The sequence below is a fragment of the Planococcus citri genome, chromosome 2 (assembly GCF_950023065.1).
Source record: "Planococcus citri chromosome 2, ihPlaCitr1.1, whole genome shotgun sequence".
Taxonomy (NCBI): Eukaryota; Metazoa; Arthropoda; class Insecta; order Hemiptera; family Pseudococcidae; genus Planococcus; species Planococcus citri.
Genome location: NC_088678.1, coordinates 52,049,054 through 52,073,993, shown reverse-complemented (window position 1 = coordinate 52,073,993; position 24,940 = coordinate 52,049,054). Strand labels below are relative to the sequence as shown.

The 24,940-nt window shown below is 32.9% G+C and overlaps 2 protein-coding genes across 4 annotated transcripts in view; one reads left to right on the top strand and one right to left on the bottom strand.

Moving 5' to 3' along the window:
* The window catches only part of LOC135836400 (thrombospondin type-1 domain-containing protein 4-like), a 53,175-nt gene extending 51,346 nt beyond the window's left edge, over positions 1 to 1,829 (top strand). The window contains exons 15-19 of the mRNA XM_065351217.1: positions 414 to 578; positions 664 to 849; positions 979 to 1,123; positions 1,242 to 1,319; positions 1,409 to 1,829. Of these exons, the coding sequence (XP_065207289.1) occupies positions 414 to 578; positions 664 to 849; positions 979 to 1,123; positions 1,242 to 1,319; positions 1,409 to 1,569 (735 nt within the window). The 3' untranslated portion in view covers positions 1,570 to 1,829. The remainder of the gene's footprint in view (positions 1 to 413; positions 579 to 663; positions 850 to 978; positions 1,124 to 1,241; positions 1,320 to 1,408) is intronic.
* Positions 1,830 to 2,835: 1,006 nt separating this feature from the next.
* Positions 2,836 to 24,940, bottom strand: part of LOC135836398 (homeobox protein orthopedia-like) — a 48,575-nt gene continuing 26,470 nt past the window's right edge. For 2 of the 3 annotated variants that reach the window (XM_065351214.1, XM_065351216.1), the window contains exons 3-5: positions 4,973 to 5,159; positions 4,390 to 4,569; positions 2,836 to 4,281 (exon numbers count right to left, since the gene is read on the bottom strand). In XM_065351214.1, coding sequence (XP_065207286.1) covers positions 4,217 to 4,281; positions 4,390 to 4,569; positions 4,973 to 5,159 — 432 coding nt within the window. In that variant the 3' untranslated portion in view covers positions 2,836 to 4,216. The remainder of the gene's footprint in view (positions 4,282 to 4,389; positions 4,570 to 4,972; positions 5,160 to 24,940) is intronic. The other variant, XM_065351215.1, reaches the window with a different exon arrangement.

Here is a 24,940-nt window from a genome sequence, read left to right as displayed (position 1 = left end):
GAGGTATCAAACTAGAAATTTCCGAACATTTTTTTGGAGAATTGAAATTCTTTTCAGTCAACTTACCAATACTTTTTCAAATGAAAGTCAAGATACCAAGTTTATTGTAGGTAGGTGTACTCGTAGAATGTCTAATTTTTTTTTCAAAAATCAACAACTTTTGGGAGTGCGAGCAAACAAAATTCTCAACAAAAAAATAGAAATAAAAAAAATAGTGTCCTATTTTTTTTAATTTATTGAAAATCACAATCAACTTTTTAAATTTATTTCAAAAAAAAAGATGACAAATCGTAATTTTTAAAAAATTGCATTTTGAATTGGTTTAATCCAGAAAATGTACGAGTATCTACCTAATCAGCGTATTTTTTACCTACTTCTGAGTTTTTCATTTATTCAACTTCTTTTGTTTTCAGTGTTCTGAAAGTTGCGGCGTTGGTACTCAAACCAGAAGAATATATTGCTCTGCTGGTGCTCAACTTGAGTCGTACTGCGATAAAAATACGAAACCAGAAATTACTAGAAATTGTTCCAATAATGAGCAATGCAATGGAAGATGGTTCTCTAGTCCTTGGTCGCAGGCAAGTTACATTTTATCAATGTAAACTGATCATTGAACAACCAAGCAGCTCATCTAATTAGGTATTTATTTGATTTTCTGAACAGTGCTCAAGTGATTGTGGATGGGGTAAGCAGTACAGAACATCTGCATGCTTGGCTTTTTCAATGGAGACAAGTAATTACACGATTATGACGGATTTTCACTGTAAAGAGAAGGATAAACCAGTTGAAGAACAAGCTTGCTTCCTAAAACCGTGTAATTCTCAATGGTTTTCAGGGGCTTGGTCTACTGTAAGTTCCATCTACATACCTACATTTTTCTTGCAAATAGCTTACCTCTTGAAAAAAATTTCAAAATACCCATCTAATTGAAAGTTGGATCACTTTTTCGATAATGGATTTTTAATTGTTATGTTTTAGTGTTCTCGATCTTGCGATTCCGGTGTTCAAAGACGAGAAGTGAGATGTTTAAATGAAGATTTGCAACCTGCTGTCGACTGTCAAGAGGTAGATAAACCATCCACAAGACGAACCTGCAATACTCAAAAATGCTCCATATACTCAAGTATGATAATATCAATTATTTTTATCCTTAAAAAAAATAATACCTACTACTTACCTACCTATTTACTTATTTAAATAGCTTCATTGCCTAATTCTTTTTTCAAATTCTATTTACACAGATCACGAACCCGACAACATAGTTGAATCAACCACTGAAAATATGCCTCCAAAAAGTATCTCAAGATTTCCGGGTATAAGTAAGCACTTATTTTTAATCCCACCTTGATACTTCCACTTTGAAAATTGTCATTTAAATTGCATCAATTTGTCGAAATGTTTGATTTAGGTAATTCAGAATGTCAAGATAAATTCAACAATTGTCATCTGGTTGCGCAAGCTCGTCTCTGTAATTATAAATATTATCAAGGCTTGTGCTGCGTGTCTTGTTACAGCTTTTATCACAATTCGGCAAATAATACTTCATTAAGTAATAATATTAACGCGTAAGATCTTCATAAAAATATAAACCCATTATAATAGGTACATAATGTATAAGTTATTATTGTTCTTTCAGATGTTGCATTTTTACTTATTATTTCATTTTGTGGTATTATTCTCTTTTTTTTTATTTTTTAGATTTATGCTTCGCGTACCTATTTATGTTTTTTTTAAACTACCTATTTTATAAGCTGAATAAAATGTACTTAGGTATTCTATGTTCCATGCAATGATGTTAAAAATTTAAATACATATGGAGTACAAAAAATGTTAATAAATTCAATCTTCATCGCGTTCATTTGAAGTTGCTCTTGTACCTAATACTTATGTATACTGTTCTGAAAAACGAATTTTTTTTTTTCAGTGATAATTTTTCAATTTTTAGATCCATCACAACTCAAAGTAAAAAGTAATTTTCAACGAAACTCCACATAATTACACTTTAACCGCTCATTTTCAAGTTTTGCCCCTTCTCTTTTTGAGATTGCTTTTGAATAACTTTTTGCCTCAAAACTGAACTCTGCGTCTTTGAAAACCCTCTTTAAACCAATTACCTAATGAATTTTTCTTCAAGAATTTCATGAGAGATTCAAGCTCTCTTATCTCCTATAAATTTAAAAATCTAACATACTGAATTTAAAACTTTCAAAAGCGATTCTGCTTTCAGCTGTTACTCATCTAGGTACTGACATTATAGATGGCGCTAAGAGTACGTGAATTGAAACGGATCGCCCTGTTTCGAATTTATCCGCAAAGAGAGCGTAGAATGAGTTGGTAGAGAATAAATTGTGGTTTGTTGATGTGGTAAGAGTTGTCTATTCTGTTTTTGCAGGAGTAAGTTGATTTTTCAGCTATAATCATTTTTTCTTTTCTGTAACCGAAGTTGTAGAATACAAAAATTTTCTTCTCCCATCAAAAATAATGCGGTTTTACTTCTAAAGAATTGTGAATTTTCGAAAGCTTTTGCCCTCACTTCTCTTGGGCGTTTATTCCTATAATATGAGTATCTAATTTCCTGAAAAATTGGAAAATTTGCAAATTTTGAAGCTATGAAAGTAAACTTTTTGCATAAAAAATGATTAAGTTTCACGTTTTGAATTATCAAACATTTCACCGTTTTTGCCCTCATTGCGCTCCGGCAGACTTGAATTTTACCTACTGTACGAATTCATAAACATTTCAAAGGATGTATCTAAAAATGAACTACTCCAGAAATTCCAAAAACATATCTATTAATCAAACCAATAAAGAAATTAAAATTTTTTATTGTACGTTTTAAAATTTCTTCGAAACACCTATGGCTAGTTAGGTACTTGAAAAAATCTTGTTGGGGGAGGGGGATTCTAGGGTATGAAGTTGAAAAAAATTTAGTCCCCCTCCCCTCCCTCCACGACACATAGCTTCGTTTTGTCTCTGGAAGTCGTTCTGAAGGAGTTGAATGATAATAAGTATACCTATGTAAGTACATAATATCTATCTACTCAAGTACATGTTATTAACAAAACAGCAGAGAAATTGACAAAAATAAATGAAATGAAATTATACTTTGTAAAACATTTCCATCAAAGTTTATTATCTAAAATTTTTAATTTATATTTTTACATTATCACAAACCGGTAATTACAACATACTAAGTAGGTACATTACTACAAATTCATAATGAAAAATGTTTTAAAATAGGTATTTTAACGTAAGCCTTTTTTTAAACCAAGATCTTGTCGATTCAAAAAAAAATTCTTGATACGATCTTTAATTTACTGAATACTTAGAATCAATGAAAATTTCACTCATCATAAAAATCGTATTGAGACGACTCGTTGTCGACCCCTGAAATAAAATAGGTAAATAAAAAATCAAAATTGATGCATCAACTCATTTTAAATTTTATAAATTAAACGCAGATATTGAGACTTATAACACTTGTCCGTTCGGATTTCCAACGCTTCTCAAACAAGGAAACCTTTATGCTCTCAAATTCAACAATTAATTGGTATTTGGCTAATACTGAATACTGAATACTGATTTCTATTCATATGAAAATGAACTTGTAAAAGACTAGTAAAGCTACATGGTTTTTTGAAATAAGGAATGTTTTATGAAAGTTTTTTTTTTAATTTTTTAAAACGTTTTTACATCAAAAAGGAGAACTCATCCATGATACAAATCCATTCGTAATATTTAAAGTATAAATTCGCGTATTTACAAATTCAACAATTTATTCAATAACATCGAACAGCAAATCTATGTACATCATGATCAGTGTTGGATATATAGCACACATTTTAGAGATTTACTCATCGTTTCGGCTGATTACAAATTTTAGATTTTCGAATAGCTAAATAAACTTCAAAATAATGCTCATTTTTTTCCAAAAAAATATAAACATGAAAATAATCTCTTTAAAATTTAAAAAAAGAAAGAAAAAAAAGAAACCAACACAGATCATACAACATACATAAAAACTGTACATCGTACATAGGTAAAATAAAATCATAAAGAAAGCCTAAAATAAATAACGCGTTATAATTACAAAAAAAAAAAAAAAAAATGAGAATAATAATAAAATTAAGATCTTTGGTAACCTAATGTATGTTTAAACGCTATTAAAAAGTATAAGATAATCGTTAGTATTGTCAAAGTCGAACATATCTTTGTGCTAATTCAACGCTTCGCTGTTCGCGGCCGTTTCGTGGCCATAAAAAACAGGATCTGGAAACATGTCTGTTTATTACAAACGAATACATATGGGTAGGAGGTAATATACGATGCAGTCACGCATTCGCCAATGGGCTGCTGAATAACAACAACCATAGTATTATGAGTACATACCTAAAGAATTCAGACCATAAGGTGTTTGATAAACTGATGAACTAGTCGATGACATTGACGACGTAATCGGCAAAGATGAAGCTAGAGATGAATTCTGATGGGAAGAAAGTTGAGAAAAACTACTCATCGACATGCTACTTTGACTTAGTTGGCTTAAGCTTTTTGAAGGAAAAAATTGACCTGGAATTTAAAAATGAAAAATTTCGTTAAAATACTGTACGAAGAAATAAAATTACGAGACATAGAAAAATACTTTAGCACTTTTTTCAAACTTCTAAAAAATTCATTTGCGAGTCACTTTTCAAAATAAAATTTAGAAAATGAAGCTTAGACTACCAGAGAAAGTAACAACATTTTTTTCTATAATATTTTCCCTTCGAAAAGCTCGTTTTTTCACAGAATTCTTTTATTGCCTCCCTTTTTTACACTTTGGTTAATTTTTAAACCCTCATCACTCCTCAATCAAGACTTGGATAAATACAACGAGCTTTTGAATTTAATTTCCGAGTTTTTTCCCAACTAAACCAGAACAATTCTACAAAAATATGTTCACAATTAATAATAACGTAGGTAGGTAACTTACCCGTTGACATACCAGTTACACTCCATCTTGGTTCAGAGCTACCAAACATACCAGTAGGACATAAACTATCAGACATAGAACCAAAAGGCGGTAATCCATGAGATGGTAATAGAGCACCTGGAGTCCTGAACACGTTCGTAGTTTTCTTGCGTTTTTTCCATTTAGCTCTGCGATTTTGAAACCACACCTATTCGCATGAAACAAAAAATAGATCAATATAAAATGAACAATAGGTACCTACTTAGGTATGTTAGAACAAAAAATCTACATTAAGATTAAAATAATTATTTCTAAGTAGGAATAAGTACCCAAGTTGGGTAGGTACATGATAATATTTTCAAATATCCTATCAGGTATCGTCAGAATTTCGGTGATACAAATCAAAATGTATGTAATATGCAATTCAAAAGAATACACGAGCAATCGAGCATATATACATAGGATAATGCGAACTCATATTTCGAAAATAGCTTTAAATCTGTATGTAATACGTTTTGAAAATCTCATAGAAAATCCACGCAAACGTGTACTTTATATTGCGCTTTAGTCGTAAAGTCCATTTAAAATATGTCAACGGACTAAATCCGAGCATTTGTTTGGTATACAACTTCACTAAAGTATATCCCCTAGCGAATGGTATACGTTTTCTCTCCGCCACTGACCATATGACCGGTAATAAAATGCGCTGCTCACCAAATCCTACGCTACCGCAATTATAACGCATCATTTTTCCTCGACTGGAGAAAAATTTGCGCAGCGGTTTACATCGTTGGTTGGATATACGAGAGTATTTTTTCGCCGGTTTCACAACGAGGGTATTATTTCCATGATATGTACAAATTTTCGTACGTATGTAGTTTACATACATAGATAGAATGCATTAACGTTATACATATGTAGGTGTAGGTAGGTACCTAGAAGTATTATTTATTTTTCGTGGAATTAAATGTACCGAATCGGATACCCAAAAAGGATGAGTTTTTTTTACAGTACCTATTAAGGAAAAAAAACAGGTCAAAAAATGGGAGTTTTTAGGTCTCTATCTTGATGTAAATGGATACCCAAGATCAAAAATCATTACTTTTTTCTATTTTGCTATACCCAAATGGGTCAAAATCCATCCAGAATTTCTCGCCTTTAAAAGAAACCCGTAGAATCCACTTTCTGAAATTTCTGGAATAATTTTTCGACTTGGACATTGGCATATGACTAGGAATAATAATTTTTCAAGGCAAAATAAATCAAAAAAATTCTCAAGAAATTTTTTTAAACAGTAATCCGTAATCCTGATTTCAGATTGAAAAAATCAGGAAATGAGGATTTCTGAATCAATTTTTGAAAGCATGATTTATTGGACGCAATGATTCCATTTCAGTCTGATAAAGACGTGAATTTATCAACCAAAATAATATGCTCATAGATAAGTATCCCAAACAGGAGAAGAGCATGAAAAAATACATCATCATCCAAAATTTCAGTAGCTGAAGTTCGTCTTCTCGTTTGAATTTTTGAAAATCAAAGTCCCAAAAATGAGGAAAAAATCAAAATTTCACCGAATCGACTTAGAATGCTGAAATTTGTTAAGTGCCTTATTATCGACCCTCAAAATTGATGGAAATGGTTTCAAACTGGTTTGAGCAGTTCTTGAGCCTCCCAGAAAATTTTGGAAAGTTGAAATTTCCACAACATTTTTCCAAATGAAGCGAGAAACCTAAATTTACTTATTTTGTATACCCTAACTTCTACAAGTTGGGGCGATTAGAGGTAATTTTAAACTGTTCTGGAGCCTCTAGCCAGATGTATTTCGAAAATTCTACATATATTTTCAAAAAGTGCCATAAAAATTTCCCAAATTAAATTTCCCAATTGCATAAATTCGATTGGTGCTTGTTAGTGATGCTCTTGATTAATCACACGTCATTTTTTCAAAATTTGCTACTAGGTAAATACGTCCAGTATTTCTTCAACGAATTCATGCTTTAAAATTTGAAAAATACGGTTCGAAACTGACAGAAATTGATTTTGGAAAATTGGAGTGGATTCGGTCAAATGTGCCATTATTCATTAACAAGCACTGAACAATTTATTTATAGATACTAAAATTCATTTCCACACATTTTACGAGATTCTTTTGGGAGACTGAAATTTTCAAAATGTCGCTGGAGGTCCCAAAAAGCGTTGAAACTAGCTCCAGTTAACTCAGCATGTTGAAATTCCGGTATATAGAGTAAATTGTAGTTTTTCAACTTCATTAAGTAAAATTTTTCGGATTTCTATTTTCAAAAATCTGCTGGAGGCTCCAGAATTGCTCTAAACGATTCAAAACCGTTTCCAAAATAATTTAGAGCATTAAAAATAGAATACATACCAAACAACATTTGGCAAAATTCCGATTTTTTTTTGCATTTTTGAGCCAAATCTGATTTTTAAAAATACCTACACCATAAATCGAAAAATGCACTTTAGCACCTTAAATTTCGACTGTTGATATATTTTTGCATGATTTTTCGAATACGTTTTGTCTGGATCAAAGATTTTTCTCACGGTTGGGATACCCTCCTTGTAGAGTTTCTTCATGATTAGCTGAGGAAAGTATATAGAGTAGAACAAATCTGGAGTTTCCGAAAAAAATTCGAAAACTCCAGAATGGCTCGAATTGCCTCTAATCGATTTAAAATGCTGAAATTAGTGTATAAAATAAATTTTAGCTGTTCATTTTCTCTTTTTGAAAAAATTTGTGGAAATATTTCAGGTTCAAAAATCTGCTGGAGCCTCTAGAACTGTTCATAATAGTTTGAAACTGTTTTCAAATATTGGAGGAGGGGGTCTACAATATTAGCTTTTGAACGTACTAAATTTGAGCTTTCTAGGTAAATTTGGTAAAATTCTGTTTTTTTCGAATTTTTAGCCCAAATTTAATTTTTGAGAATTTACTATAAAAATCAAAAAATGCACTTCAGCATGTGAAATTCTAGTTGGTGGTGTGCAGGGCTCGGATATTCTTTCCTCAAAAAATAATAAATATGCGCTTAAATATTCCCTTAAAAAATGTCAAAATATGCTAGGTTAAACGATTTTATTAAGATTTCAAGCTGAGTATTAAAATACAGATTGAACGGAAACAATACAAACAAGTATTCATTTTTCTATATAATATAATATATTTTTTTGAATAGATGACACCTCCTTCCCCCTAATAAAATTTTAATAAAGAGTTGCTCATAACTGTAAACTCTTACCATATCTCTGCATTGACAATTCAATTTTTCTTTTCAAAAAAAGTAGGAGAATATTAAATCCCTATTTTAAAAATTAATGAAGTACGATTTTGAAATTTAAAAAAATATTTAAATTTTTCCTATGAGAAGTTTCTTTAATTTTCTACGTACATTTCACCATTTATGAAGATGTGTTTTTAAAATTTTAGATTTCTTTTAAAATAAATGCCTAATTGTTTTTTTTTTTGTTTAATCGAAAATGTGCTTATCTTTCGCAAGTTTTTCGCTCGAAGAAATATTTGCTTCATTTTCCCCAAATTGTTTGCATTGGAAAGTCGTTTTTGAAATGTATGTCTTAATTGCAGAGACATTATTGAAGAGTAGAATCAATTGAATGTTGAATGGACAAGAAAGATGGAAAGTTTTTTTTTTTGCAAAAGTCGAATCCATCATGTTTTTCTTATCTCGACTTATTATGACGACATACACCTTGACGAATCTACACTATTCTTTTGAAAATTTGAAATTCACCCCCCCCCCCGAGTTCCTCTGACTATTTCGTAAAAAAAATAACCAGATAGAAACGTGTTCAAGAGGTTTGATAACATACATTTTGATACCCCACACAATATCGAAAAACTATACTTCCCGAGAATTTTGACAAGGTACTACATTTATAAACATTACAATTTTTTGTCAACTCGTCAAAAATTGACTCTTTGATAATTTTGATAAAAAACGGGAAATTTTTGACAATTTTAGCAAGAACTGGATTTTCTTTGAGCAATCTTAGCAATTGACAATTTCATCAGAAATGGACTCTTTTCGAAAACTTTGACAAAAACGGACACTTTTTAACAATTGTGCCCAAAATGGGCACTTCTTCACTATTTAGCTAAAAATTTACGCTTTTCTATATTTTCCCTCAAAAATTAATATTTTTTGACAATTTTTCCAAAAATTGTTACTTTTTAACTTGGCAAAAAAAACAGAACAGAACCTTTCAAGAAAAGGCAAAAATCAGGACTTTTGTTTGGCGATTTTGGAACCAAAAAAAGGACATTTTACACGTGAACATCAATTTTTTTTGGAGATAGCTCTGGTGGGAAGATCGTCTTCAAAAAAGAAGTGACCAAAAAAGGCCTGCTTATCTCACAGAGAAATTTGTAATGCCAATGCCTTCTTATATCAATGAAAAAAAATCGTGCCAACACCTTTTTCTATCGTTTAAAAATTCTGTGCTTACCACCTAAATTGTCGATCTTAAAGCACTTTTTATCGTTCAACTAACTATCGTGCAAGTCACCTTTTTTATCGTTCAATTATACATTTCCCTTAAATTTCTCGACAGCCTACTATGATATCGATTCTTCTTATCAGCATTGTACGAGTATGTATGTACCTTCTAGACCGATCTGCTGTTTAATTTTTTAATAATTCGTCGAACTTGGCGCTCGGGTACATTTGAGCAAAGGGTTTAGAATACATAAACACCATAAGCAGATGTCCAACGGTGATTTATCTGTAGGTAAGGTACATAACATCGTTAATAAACAGCTTGCTGCTTAGACTATATCTCTACACATAAGGTATCATTATCGTGATCGCAGGGTTTATATGAAACAAAAGCCATTAAGTACGTGAGGTGAACCGTTAATAAAATAACGCGGTATGCCTCGGTATAGAGATAAAAAATTACTAAAGTTTTATAATAAAAAAGGTCCACGCGTGGTGTTTTAAAAAACTGCAAACCTCACATAGTAGGTAACTCATTTGTAGGTAGATATGGGTATTCGCATATGATAAAATAGTAGTATGTGGAATTTTTCGTATAACCCATATTCACCTTCCTACATCTGTTTACTAACAATGTTCACACCATCGTAGATGGCGGTGAAAGATTGCTCGATGCAGCGTGTGATTAAAAGTTTAATTAAATACAGCACACGCAAGCGCACATATCGATGAAAGTCGATAAAAATAGGATTTAATAAACGCTCAGTTATTCGAACATTAAATAAACTAACATGTTCTGATTTGTTTTCTTATTAGCCGTAAAATATAAATCTCCCCTTTTGTAAATAATGGAAATGTTGCGTAAACCACCGCCACCAACCAACAAGTCACATAAGGGTGAAAGACAATATTAACACTTTGCACCCTCGATCCTATACATAGTCGCATACACAATAGACCCTATCAGACGTTTCATTGATGATGCCTTATAGTGCTACTGCATGAATAATGTTAGCTTACATTACGAGACAACGATGTTGCCGCTCTATATACTTGCAGCTCGTGCCTTCACCTCCACCGCCACCTCCACCACAACTTCTCAGCCCCTGCCTAGTATATTGCTAATAAACCGGCGGCGCGGCGCACTGATACCCGAAGTACCATTTTCTCTCTTAATGGATTATTTGACTTTAACTATAGTAGTTATAAGCTCGACTCCGCCGATGATTCCCTCGACCTCATCCCCTGTACCCAGTCCCAGTGGCGAGGATGGGTGGTGTGGTATGGTGAAAGTTAAACTGTCATGTCTCGTGTGTCAAGATTTTTTTGTTCGGTTTCTCTGTTTGACGAACGAGCGAGCCTTCGATGTACGAAGGTATTTCTATACTGTTGAATAGCACAGGGTTATTTGATTGACTGCTGGCGAATAGTTAAATCGTGTTTTTTTCCTTTCTGTCTCTGTGTCTCTTGGCTAGATCATCGATTGTGCTACTGCGGATAAAAAATTCATTACTCTGGGGAATCAGCTCTTTCGCGAGTGAGACTAGCAAATTGTCAGTTATAGATACGGTTCGTCGGAGCTCGAGTAGTGGAGAGAGGGCACTGGGAAGATCTTGAGATCCGAAAGTTCCATCTGTTGACAACAACTGTTATAAATAGATAGATTGAAACTTTTTAGAAAATTTGACTCTAGAAAATTAAAATTAGATTCTTGGTAGGTATTTCTAGTGCAGGGAATGAGGGTTTATTTAAAATTATTCATGTTTTTAATTTTTCATTTTTATATGTGTAAATTGAAAATACGAGTAAATTGACCTATTGCCCCTGGCAAAGAAATACAATTTTTGATTTGATCAGAAAATTTGTCCAGGAAATCACCTTTCAAAATTATGCATTACTTTATCATAAATTTTTGGTAAACGATGAAACATCCGAGATGTTTTGAGAGAGGCTGAAATTTTTAAATTTTATTCTCAGAAATAAATTTATATGGTGAGGAAAGTATCTCAGCTGTAGGAAAAATGTTTAAATTGGACTAATCTAAATTAAAAGAGGATCTGAAAACACATCACCAGGGCTCGGATTTTTATGCTCGACGAGTATATTTTTTGTATTATGTACATAGGTACATCGGAGATAGGGAATTTTTCAATTATCTTTCCACAATTCATAAAGTTTCCTATTTTAGCATATTTCACCATAAAAGCATTTTGCATATTTTAGGAATTTTTAAGGGAATTTTTCACGTTTTTGAAGAATATTTCATGTTTTGAGCGGTTTTTAGGAAACATTTTGCCCAATTCCAAATTTTTGTATCATATTTCGCTATGTTTTCACTTTTTTCCGCAAAATTTGTAGAACTGGTTTTATATTTTTCTCCGCATAATGCAGCACTGGTCATGCATTTTTCAAGCATTTTTCAGTTCAAACGCTCCTGTTTTGCATTTTTGTTTTCGGCATAAATCATAAATGATGTTTACAAATTTTCAATCACTCACAACGGAACACTGAAAATGGTTTCGGATTTTGACAGCAACAGGGGCTTTTTAGGTTGAAGCAGGATCTCAAATTCCATCCATAGGAATTGGAACATTTTCCTCAAAGTAGGTTGGATAGGGGCAAAAACGAAAAACCGTTAATTTTTTTTCCAACATGTCTCCTCATTTTCATTGAAAAGGACAGGGAGGCAGGTCATTTTCAGTCTTCACCAGGGAAGCAGTAACTGTGAAGACACGCCAACAAAGCGAAAATGATGCTGTGTGATCATTATCCAAACGCATCAGGAGCTAGCTAGTAGTGAGATCTGGTCTATCAAGGACACATAGCGATAGCTTGGTATAAATACCACGTAAGTCCAAAATCCTACATTTTTCAGGAGAACAAAAAAACGTTTAAAACATTCATATTTTGTTATTTGCAGTTTTAGATTACACTATTATGTTTTAGAGGTCTTAATGGTATGGCCTGATGATATTTTACAGGTTGATAAAATAAAATTAGTTGATTAAAGCGCTTTGGAAGGACATACGAGGTTTCTAGAGACGACATAAGAGATTTTCATCGTACTTACGTACGACTTACGTGGTTTTTAACAAGGACTTACGAGGTTTTCAAATTTACAATTGATGAAATTCATGTACTTACCTCGTAAGTCGGACTTACGTGTTTTTAATGTTGGATTTTCGCCGATTAGAGCGCTAGGATGCCTTTTAGACTTACGAGGTTTTCAAATTCGGATCCCTCGTTGTTTTTTACTGAAGAAACCACAAAAAAAGAATTTTTGAAAAAATCTGGACTTACGAGGTTTTTATACCAAGCCATTGATAGTATCTATAGGTACGTGGGCCAGGTATGCTACCCCTGACTTGCAAATCAGCATACCATTAAAGAAGAACCTAGCAGCAAAGCAGACAAAGAGGAAGTCAAGCTAGCAGTCAACACGTAACATCGAAGCTGAAGAAGACGACACTAGCAGCCAAGCGGACAAAGAGGAACCTGAGCTTGCAGAAACACCAAACTAAACAAACACCACCTATCGAAGCTGATCCAAGCAGCAAAGTGGACAGAGAGGAAACCGAGCTGCTAACCACTGGAAAGTAAAAGAAGTTACCTATTTTTGTTGAAGTTATGAAGAAGATTGTAATTTTGATTTTGTTAGAATTAAGTTAAAGTTAATTATAAGCGACAGGTGATGATCCATCAGATCCATAGTTAACGATTGAAAATGAAATAAGGTGCGTTACTATGGTGAGCCAAAAAAAAAGTTCCTGCCATGGAATTAAAAAAAAAAAAAGAAAACAAACAAACTTTAATTCCAAGCCATTTTTAGCAAAAGTGTCATGTTACGTATTTTATTGTTCAGATCATGATGGATGCTAAAAAATTGAATGTGGCTGCTCATAGTACAGCCATCGGCATTGTTCAAAAAATTCCGAAAGTGCTCCAGCAAATTCAATAAAAATTTCATGAGAGTAAGAAGGAAATTGATTATCTTGATCTTATTGTGATTTTTTTTAAAAATTGAACATTAAGTAAATGGTTTAAAAATTACCACCAGAAGCGTAGGTAATTTAGTGATGAATCAAGAAAAAACAAATTTTTTACTATTTGTACAATTTCCTTCAATAAAATTTTTTCAGGCATTCTGAATACACTAAGAAAATCATCTTTTTTTTTACAATAGGCTGCGATCAAAAATTTTTTGTTTTTTCTATTCAATCTAGCTTTAGTTGAAAACTGCAACAAAACTTTGAATACGCTGACCCTTTTCTTCCTTCCTCCTTGAAGCATGATTAGAGATCTATGGTGGAATTCGACTTTTGAAAACAGATGATTCAACGACTACAAAAATATACTCTTCAATGTCCATTGTCTCCGTGGGACCCAAGGTACATAAATTGGAAATTGAAAATGAATTCAGGAACCTCTAAATTCCCAAAATCGTACCCTTCAATTGTTAATCCTTTAAATTCACAAAGTACATATTGGCTTGCTAGAGATCCTCATCTGACTTATTTTGGAGCGCATCCAAAAAACGAATGAATATTTGATCTTACCTAGGTACTCGTAGTGCTCCCAAAAATGTACACATCATACCGCACACGTTATTTTCAACTTTTTGGTATTCTGACCTTGTGTCAAGACGTTAGTGAAGGGAGCTAGACGGTTCAAAGGGTGAAAAGGATCATTTAGACACTTTTTCGAAATAATACGAGTAATAATAATTCAACGCTCAATACCGATTATTTCAAAATGATCGATTTCTCCCAACCTTTTTCACTCAGTTAACTTAATCACTGCATAACAAATCGCAAAAAGAAACGAAATTCGTCACATATCACAGCAGATTTAATCCTCGTCGTAAACTACGACTACGAATATCTACTCGGGGAAACAGATATTACTATAAATATGCAAATTATCGAGATACACATACACAAAGACTCGAAGATTTTAGCCATAAGCGAGTAGTAGGTACGAGCAAGTACATGTAGTACAAGGCTTGACGCGATGATAAAAATGACGCAACATGTAATGCATTTAATATGCACGATGATTTACGATAGTTATTCGGTCTGCGGTAAGCCTTTTTGCGGTACTGTTTATACTGCTAATATGTTTGGCCCCCTGGCTGGCAAAGGGTGCATTTCTGACGTGTCGTTAGGGGGTTTAGAAGCGCGAGAACTCTGTATACACCACCCACCCAATATAACATCTAATTACGCGCCGTAAACCCGCCATGATATTGCTTCCTATAAATAATAACATCTGCTTTTCCATAGCCAGCTTTTAACTTTACCCTATAACAAGCCACTGTACGAATTTTAAAATCATCGTCAAACGTGAATCTTTGCTCGTGGCGAGCGGTGGATTTTTCGCAGACGGAAATTACCACGGAGGTGTTAAGTTATAGGGCATTAGAGCTATAGTATGTATGTATGGGTACCGTATACATTGTGATGAGGTGTGGTATGGTATGGGATGGCGAGACTGGTACGTTTATTGAGGTGATAATGTGTGATTTTTTGAAGTTTTTTTCGAGATGGGTTTTGGACGCATATATGTATGTAGGTAAGTACTTACTCCACGCGTATATTTTTAACCGCATTTTTTTGCATATGAGCACGATACTTATTTGGATACATTCTGCAATATTACAAATGAAATCATTTGCATATTTCTGATTAATATTCATGGTATGACGGTCAATTTTTTTCTTACAGAATATTTTTAAAAATTTTATTAAAAATTTTGGCATTTGGAAAATGCATTAATTTATTTAAATAGATAGGTACATATTTATCTATCTAACTTGAGTGAGGTTTCTGTGCAGGTAATGAGCTTTTGAAAAAGACATACGAGTAAATCCAGTCACAATTCATTTATAAAATTGAACTTATAACAGAAAAGTTTAGCACCTCGGCCCATATTGACATAAGTATGTGCAATGAAAATGCCCAAAAGAATTGAATTCTTCGATACAATAACCTTTGATCTTGGTCAGATAAACATGCAATAACACTCTCAGTTTTCACTACGAAATGTCAGAAGAAGTTTAAATCTGTTGATCAATCAAATATCACGACTGGTTGCCTATCTTGTAAGTTTAAGGCGCCACGTGCTTCGAAAACTTATAATTTACTCATTTTGAAAAAAATCATCAAAAATAAGAAATACTTGAATCATTTAAATTATGATAACCCATACTTAGTGGATGAACAAAAAAAATATTAATATGACAAATTGCCTATCTTCAAAATCGAAGGGGTGAACTTAATTCAAAATTTCTAAATTGGGAATGCTTCAAATTTTGACGATTTCAAATTTTCAAATTTGTTAGGGAAACATTTTTTGTTCATCCATTTGAGAATTAAGGGTTATTGAAGTCATTTCAATGGTGCAACATTTTCTCACTACCTATCTGTAAATTGAAGAAATTACACATTTTTGGGAAAAAATTTACCAATTTTAAAAAATTCGCCAAAAATGAGAAAATATTTACCTGGATAATTTAAGTAACCTGACCTTACTAAATAATAGTATTTAAGTGGATGAACAAAAAAAGTTATTATGATAAATTGTTTATCTTCAAAATTGAAGGGGCAAACACAATTTGAAAATTCAAAATTTTCAAAACCAGGGGGAACAACAAATTTGGAATTTTTGAATCAAGTTTACCCCTTCAATTTTGAAAATAGGCAATTTGTCATAATAATAGTTTTTGTTCATCCACTTGAGTAATGGGTTATGAGCATCATTTAAATGATTCAAACATTTTCTTATTTTTGATGATTTTTTTTCCTTAAAAATTATAGTTAAATTTCGAGTTTTTCGAAGCACTTGGCTCCTTCAATTCACAAGATAGGCAACTAGTCATAATAACATTTTTTGTTCGTCTCCTCGAGTACTAGTATCTTCTGTATCGTCTACAATGAATTTTGGCAGACGATTTCCGGAACACCCTGTATGGGTACTGTGGTAACTAGTTTTATAGAAAGATAGGGAATTTTTTAGGACAAGAGATATAGGTTTCATAAGAGTGGAAAAACAAATTGGAAAGAAGATAGGTAAATGGATAGAATGAGACATGGGAAATAGGATCGAAGTGTAGGATATTAAAACCTCCTAGCAACCACATAACTAACCAGATAATCAGTTTCCATTCAAAATAAAAGAATCTTCTTCACATGTTAAATAAAATGATTTTGTACCAACCAAGAAGCTACGAGCATAGCTTGTGAGTAAATTTATTTCAAAGACACATACACCGTATGATTCAATTATATTTCGTGTAGTTCCATAAGGGGTTCAAAAAGGATCTCTCAATCGAGATATATCATTAAATTTAGTAAGTAGGTAAACTACCTTTCACGATTCATAATGGAACCATATCGAGATAATTAATCTAATAAAAAGTCTTTAATCAGACTATCTCATATTTACATTAAGGTATTTCAAATGGTAATTTAATTATTACATATCTAACCTAAAGTAGGGGGTTCTTTACTTCTCACCACATCTGATCACCTGCACCTCAGTGCTCTGGCTTTTAAGCAGCCATCTCAGGAATAACCATGTCGAAAAGAAAGTAATCACGAACCACGTACACGATAATTCAATAAAGATCAAGGCAGTTCATTTCATATCATTATAATCGAGATATAACTTTCACATTACATGATAAATCATAATTAAATCAAATAAACTTCAAATTATACAAAAAGTAAAAGTAACGCATAAATACACGTCTACATGTTTCTAAAGTATATCAAAAGATAGTTGATCTGTTTTTAACGTATTTCTATTTCAAAAAGAATCAAACAGAATCAACTAACGAGCTCTAGTATCGTTTTCTTTAACCTGTCAGAATCCTATATAGGTAGTTAGATAGGTTTCTATACTACAGTACATACTACATAATTATATAGGTGATCTCATTTTTTCGATTTCTTTGAGCTACTTTCGATTTCATATTTCAAAAAAAAACCCACTCCCCACATGAAATACTTAGAAAAATTGAAACGAAGACATTTTTTCTTTTTCTTCAATTTTATCATTTTTATTTTCTAATGTTAGGTAATAGGTAGGTACAGGTAGCTACAACTAGATACGTAATTTAACAATAAGTTGCTGGTAGATGTAATTATTTTTCAATTCATAAAAGAAGTTCGAGTCCTAAGTACATATAATTACTTGAAATGATTAGAAATCCAAGTCGAAATGCCATTTTAGAATTCACGGTTGAAAATGACAAAAATCTTACAAAATCATTATAAATACTTACGTACATTCGCCCAATTTTTAACTTATTAGGAAGTGAAAAGTTCATAAAGGATGAAAACTGAAAAGTGAGTTTAAATGTTTGATGTACCTAAGTACCTATACCTACACCTCACAAAGAAACCATTCGCTAAGGTGTCCAACTCCGATTTGAATGGGATCGTAATTCTTGAGAGAGCATAGACCAGAACCCTCATGACGTTATGACCAAAATATCATGGGCTAGTGAAATCGAGTTTTCAATTTTTGACAAATTTTTGAAAATCCAAAACTGATCATTTTTGAAAATTTAAGTACCCATGCTATTTTAAAATAAAATTCAGTAAAAATGATGAAAAGTAGCACTGAAACTGAAACCAACTCCTTCAAACCACGTTTATCAATTTTGAGGCATCCTGAAGCCTTCATACAGATTTTTCGGTTTTCCAAACGTGGAAATTCATGTTGGCGGCTAAAACTCGAGTTATGTTCTCAAGCTCTTCAGTATGTTTATTCACATTTGAATCGGTTTATAGGCAGATGGAATATTTTCAAGTTTTGGAATTTTTTCCCTCATTAGGTAAGTAGGTAGGGAAATATGCTGGTCAAAAACACACTCGAAGTATCCGACTAAATGTGGATTAATTCATTAAATAAGACTAAAATAAACCACAAATCGATTTTTAGCTACCAAAATTAATTTCTGCGCCTCTTCTTGAGAAATCCGAAAATTCTGAAGAAATTAAAAATCATACTGGAGGCTTCAGAATGGTCCAGGAAGTTGATATTAGTTTCAGGGCTGATTTCTGATATCATCACACTTAATGGGTAACATTCAAATCGGTCACGAAATACTTTGAGCCCATTTAAGCCTTCAGAAAGTTTTTAATTTTTTCCAGGAATTCCAAATTATCTACCCCGAAAGGGTCAAATTCACTTCAGCATGAATAATTTTGGCCAGATCTTGCTGGAAGCTCTAAAATATCCCGTAAGTAAGAGGCTGTTTTTGCGTTAGGAGAGTTTAAATAAAGTACCTAACTATTCAATTGATTTGTTTGGTTTCAGAAAAAAAATAATAATTTTGAAAATTCGCCATGATTTTTAAAATTGCAAAAATTCTTGAAAAATACAAAAATGAACTTCAGCACTTGTAAGTTTGGATACGAGGGTTTTCTTTCGATCTATAGCTAAGCTTCGTTAAAATTGGATGGTGTCAGTTCAAATCGTTCTCTAATGAGAATTTTTTTAAATCATTCAATTTCGTTTGGAAATCAAGATTGAAATTTGCACATCAATTATCAAGTATGCAAAATTTGAGCCCAAAAATTCCCAATAGGGTTATGTTACATATTTCACATCAACTCGATCAAAAAATACGATTTCCGAACTCATGTTATTCGAGAGTTCACTCAATTTTCAGGAAAAACATTTTCAGTAGTCTCAACTTTTTCATGAGGGGACGACGCGGGAAGAAGGTTTCGTTTATTTCAAGAATGTGCGATAAAGCTCAGAATCAGCAAGAAATATGAGCATCGAATATGGGTCAAAAGAAATTTCACAGTTCTAAAGAACTCACCAGAAACAGATTTCGAAAAATTCAACAAATGAACAGTTGATGATAGTTTTTTGATTTTTTAAAAATTGACCCCCAACTCAAAATCATAATTTTAAGTCCGAAAAAAATTGTAAATTATACTTAACAGGAACTTTTCAAGTTACCTATACTTTGAAATATCGTACTTTCAAAATATAATGATTCTTCATAAAAAGGACATCCTCTTTCCCTCCCCCAATTGACGTAAAAACTGAAAAAAATGTCGAAGTTATGCGATGCATCTAAAAACATGTTTCGGAAAATCACGTGTAAAAAAATGAACTAATTTTTTGATTCAACCCTTTCCACGCCCAATGTGAGATTAAATTGGGCAGCATCGAAAATAAAATCTCCACAGGACGCAGATGATTTTCACTTCTCATCCCCTTCATCTTTTACCAAAGTTTTCGACTTTTTTTCGTTCTTGATATCTACATTCTTGCCAGTCATTGTGTTCCAAAAAAAATAATTTTTTAGCCTGCAGATCCATCAAACTTTCTCGATAAAGTTGGTATTCATGATCCAAACCTAACAGATACGTAGCACAACATCCACAGTTCCACACACTTTATTGAGAAATAAAGAGTACATTTTTACGAATAAATATTTCCAATGGAACTGGGATCGACAAAGAAATATTTGTGTAGATAGGTAATTCAAGTAGGTATGTATTCTTTTGAACCAGTGTTCTGGTTGAAAAGGCACGAAAATTGCAAAGAAATGAAACACAATCATTTTGATATTTCTCGAACATCATTTTCAATTTCACTTTTTATTGCAAAAAAAAAATAAAATAAGAGAGAGACAGAGAGAGAAATACAAAGAACGAAAGAATTTCTCATAAAAACAGAAGACAACGTCTTAACATGCTACTTTCATTGAAATGTAAAGTTCAAAGCATTTTTATAGCAAGAAAAAAAAATACTTGCGAAGAAACTGAAATAAACTTTTTTTTATCCAGAATCGTTTGAGACTAAAGAACTTTCTGCGAAATGATTTTTTTAATGCATAAAATATTTATGATTGAAATATCCAAAAAGGTAAGCAATAAATAAATACTTTATTAAAGTCATAAAATGAAATTACTTTTAATAAAAATACGTAAATTAAAATTCACCAGTCTTCAATTTATCAACTTGAGCGAATATACGTGACTTATTCAGGACAAAATTGTACAATTTTTTTCAGTTCTCCAATTTCTGGATTAGAGGAGGTTCTAAATTGTCAACTTGCATCATCTTTTCGCAAAGTTTATTGTAATTTGCAGTTATTACATTTTTTGATTTAATCAAACCAAACCCAATATTAAAATCATATTAATAATATTAGCCTGTAAGTATATATGACCTCTCCCCACCCTCCTTCCTACTTATATGCAAAAAACTCTCATAGAAATCTTGATATCATATCCCTTCGCCCTATTTAATTCATAACAATAGGTATCCAGAGACTACGCTTGTCAAAATCTCGCCTTCAACAATAAAAGCCGATCAATCACGCGAATAAAACCCCAACACCGCGCGCCTTGATGCATCTCGCGCAATGAAACAAACAAACCAGCAAGCAAAAAAAAAAACAAAAAGGCCAAAAAACCGCCACATTGACGTAAAAATTCAAGAAGAAGAATATTAAAAGGAAATTCTTGTTTTAATATTTTTGCTGGCGCGCATCTGTTCAACTAATGAAAGCTAAAAGTTAACGTTCAAAGTTGACTAAACAGTAAACAGCCCCCCGAAGGTGGTGAAATCGAAAGGGGCAAGGGGCAAGGGGCAACGGAGAGGGGTAAACTGCACCGAAGCATTACAGAAAACATCCATCACGAAGACCTCTTCGCCGCGCAGTCTAAACTTGAGTTATAGTATCCCATGAGACTCGATCAACACCAGTTATCCATTGCACATTCTCTAAACCCCTGCGTTGTGTACTCGCACAGAACAACCCCAAACGACGCTAATACCGAGAGCTCACTAACGTCGCTGAACATCACTAAATTATAACCTGCTAACGTTATTTCTCATTCCACACAGTCGCAAAATACGACCATTATTTCCCGCTTTTACTTTTTACTCGCGCGACATCACGAAAAAGCAATCGAAAATATAATTTTCCCCATTTTTAAATAACTTCGCCTTCGCGCGTCGACACCCTTTTCGCGGATTTTTTTTTCTTCCTTTGCGTAGCTATATACTTTCTTGCTTTCGCCGTGTAGTTATACGACGACGAAGACGAAGACTTCGCGCCCCGAAAAACGAATTTTTCCAGCTGCGATTTGCACGAACGCGTACCCTTGGCATTATTTATTCAATTTAATTTAAATTTAGACAGCTTAAAACGTTGTTATTTTTCATTCGATGCGGTTACGTGCATACTCGAAAGCTCGAGACGAAAATTTCGCGCCGCGCGCCGTATCATAAGGGCTAGGAGTTTTTTTTGGTTTTTTGTTGATTTTTTTTTATGTAGCTCGTACTAGAGATGCCCTACATACTCGAGGTTGCGTTTCATACGAGGTTTTTGGGAATCTTCTCGAGAGAAAAAAATTACTCAGATCCGAATACAATTTCCTAAAATATTGAGAAGTGATAAAAAATCCGAGTCCACTGCGCTGAGTTATCACGATCTACAGCATAGGTAATCCAGACCGCCCCCCCCCCCTTATTTGGGACTGTATCGACGTTAGGACAAAAACTGATACATCGTTATAGGATCCTTAAGTATGAAATTCCCAAACTTTTTTATCCAAACATTTTTTCAATTGCAAAACTATTCTAGTCGTAAAGGTCGTTGGATTATTTGTACATGATTTGAAAACATTTACTCAACATTTAAATAAAAAAATTCAACTTTGAGAACCCCTGAATTGTGAAAGATCGCTGGGTGGGAGTGGCGGTGGATTTATATTTCAAGGGTGATCCTATACGAGTCATTTGAGATCATAAATGTCCCCCTCCCACCACATTTTCTGTTATAGTACCTTACTTATAGGCCAAAACAGACGACGCCGGATTTCATTAGAAGTAAGAAACACTTTTTTGAATTTTTCCCCACCTTTTCAGGGGGGTTGAATGACCTAACCACAAAAATAATGCAATTTAGGACATATTCAAAAGTTGAGTCAAATGATCGGGAAAAAAAAGAAATTTTGAAAACAATGTTCTCAGTTCAAAGTTGATATACTTATTATGATCATTGATCAATCATATCAGAAAAAAAAATTGATTTTCAAAGAAACTTTGTTTTGACTTTCAACGTAAATTTTAGTAGAAAAATTATGATTTATGTCAGGGGTTCGAAATTTTTCTCGCAATCTTACATTCTTACAAGATCTGCCTCCGCCCCCCTCCATTTATCTGAGACTGTATCAACATTAGAACAAAAACTGATACATTTTTGGATTCCTTATGGAATTCTCAAACTTTTTTATCCGAACATTTTTTTAATTGAAAAATTATTTTATCGTACCTAAAGTTTGTTCGAATACATGATTTGAAAACATTTGAATAGAAAAATTCAAATTTGAGAGCCCCTGAATTGTGGGCGCAATTTTCACAACTTTGGGAACCCCTGAATCGGTTTTGTAATTTGATCGTAAAAATGTGATAGTTATTTCGAGATTTGAAAAAAGTCCTCCTTCGATGATATTGCGAAAATTTCCATGTCTACAGTTTCACTCTTTTGTAAGAAAATTGTTGATTGTTCAGAAAATTTTTTTTTTAAGCGTAATTATGTGGGATGCAGTAATAAGAGTTGAGGTAAGTAAGTACCTGATTTTCTTTCTAATTCGCCTAGACTAGAAAACATTTTTTTTTCACTTCTTCAATTAAAAAATTTTCTAAAGCTTTCTCCCTCGCTTCATTTCCTTTTCCATGGCCAAAGTAGGCGCCATGCTTGCAAAAAATGTGTTTAAAATTTTAGAAATTTCAAGGGTGGAAAAACTGACTTCTCATTTCAAAAATAATGTTTTTTTACTTCTGGAAAGTGATTTTTTGAAAGCATTTCCAGAAAAATATTTTTAGAATTTGAAACAAGATATTTTGAAGTCTGATTCAAAATTTTGTTTCTGACCCTCCCCCTCCCATTCAAAAAAAGAGTGTTGCAACCAACCATATTCAATATTATTCTTTTCGTAAAAAGCCAACGTACCACTGGGCTATTTCTACCACTTTCAAAAATTCTTGAAAAAAAAAATAAAGAAATAAATTTTGACTGGACAAAGTTTGGTTCTTTGGTGTACCGCGGAATTTGAATGGATTGTAGTGCTCTTTTAGTGAGTCTGTGGCGGTTTGATTATTTAGATATTACTGGCTAGTAAACATTTCATGTGATAAGTGACACAATTGTATTTACGTTTATCAGTTTATGATGTTACTTCAAATAATAAACATTGCAACTCTCTTGTATTTCCTACAAATTGGTGACCCCGACGTAAACATGGCCAATCCTGACGGTGACAATTTTCAAGATGCTGTTGGTCCAGTTGTAGCTCGCATTAATGTTAAATGCCCACCATTTTGGCGCGCCGATCCTACATTATGGTTTGTTCAAGTGGAGGCACAGTTTGCGAATGCTGGGATTTCTGCGGATTTAACCAAGTACAATACAATTATTGCTGCTCTTGAACATGACGTTATGTCCGAAATTACTGATATTGTCTTATCACCACCAAATCAAAACAAATACGATAATTTAAAAAACAAAATGATTAAACGGTTTTCAGACTCTGGTGATAAAAAAGTTAGCATTTTACTAAATGAAATTATTTTAGGCGATCAGAAACCTTCCAGTCTTTTCAGAAAAATGAAACAGTTAGCTGATGGTCAAGCTACAGATAATTTCCTGAAAGGTTTATGGCTGAAAAAATTACCAGAAAATGTACACACAGTTTTGGTGTCAAGAAACGATGGTATTGATGATTTACTCGAGGCAGCTGACAAAATGGTGGAGATTCCCAGAAATTACATAAATGCTGTTTCTTCATCGTCCTCTACTTCAACTCTGGAGCAAAAGGTTGAATTACTGACACAGCAGGTTGGAATACTTTTAAAAAGAGATCAAGATCGTTCTAGATCTCATTCGCGTTCACGTAATTCATCTAATTCGCGAGAAAATCGTAATCGTAGTCGTAATTATTATTCAAAAAATGTTCGTAATCGTGAACCTACACCAGCTAAAAATAAGGATTTTTGTTGGTATCATGATAAATTTGGAAAGAAAGCTAAAAAATGCATACCTCCTTGTAAATATGAGTCATCGGAAAACTAGTTAGACAAAGCATTAATGCGGCCTCTTGCTTTGTCAATTCAACCAAATTTAAAAAAACTCGCCGCCTCTTTATTTATGATCCTATTTCTCATTTTAGATTTCTTATTGATCCTGGAGCAGATGTTTCTGTACTACCAGCCTCCATTTTCAAAGATAAAAAGTTAGCTCCTCTTGCACTTTATGGTGCAAATGATTCTCAAATCAAAACTTATGGTCAAAAAATATTACGTGTTAATTTAAATTTACAGCGCAATTTTCAATGGTCGTTTACCATAGCTGATATCTCCTGCCCAATTATTGGAGCTGATTTTATTTATCATTTTGGTTTATTAGTCGATTTAAAAGGAAATCAACTCATTGATTTAACTTCGAAATGTTCTTCTAAAGGAAAGATGTTTCAAA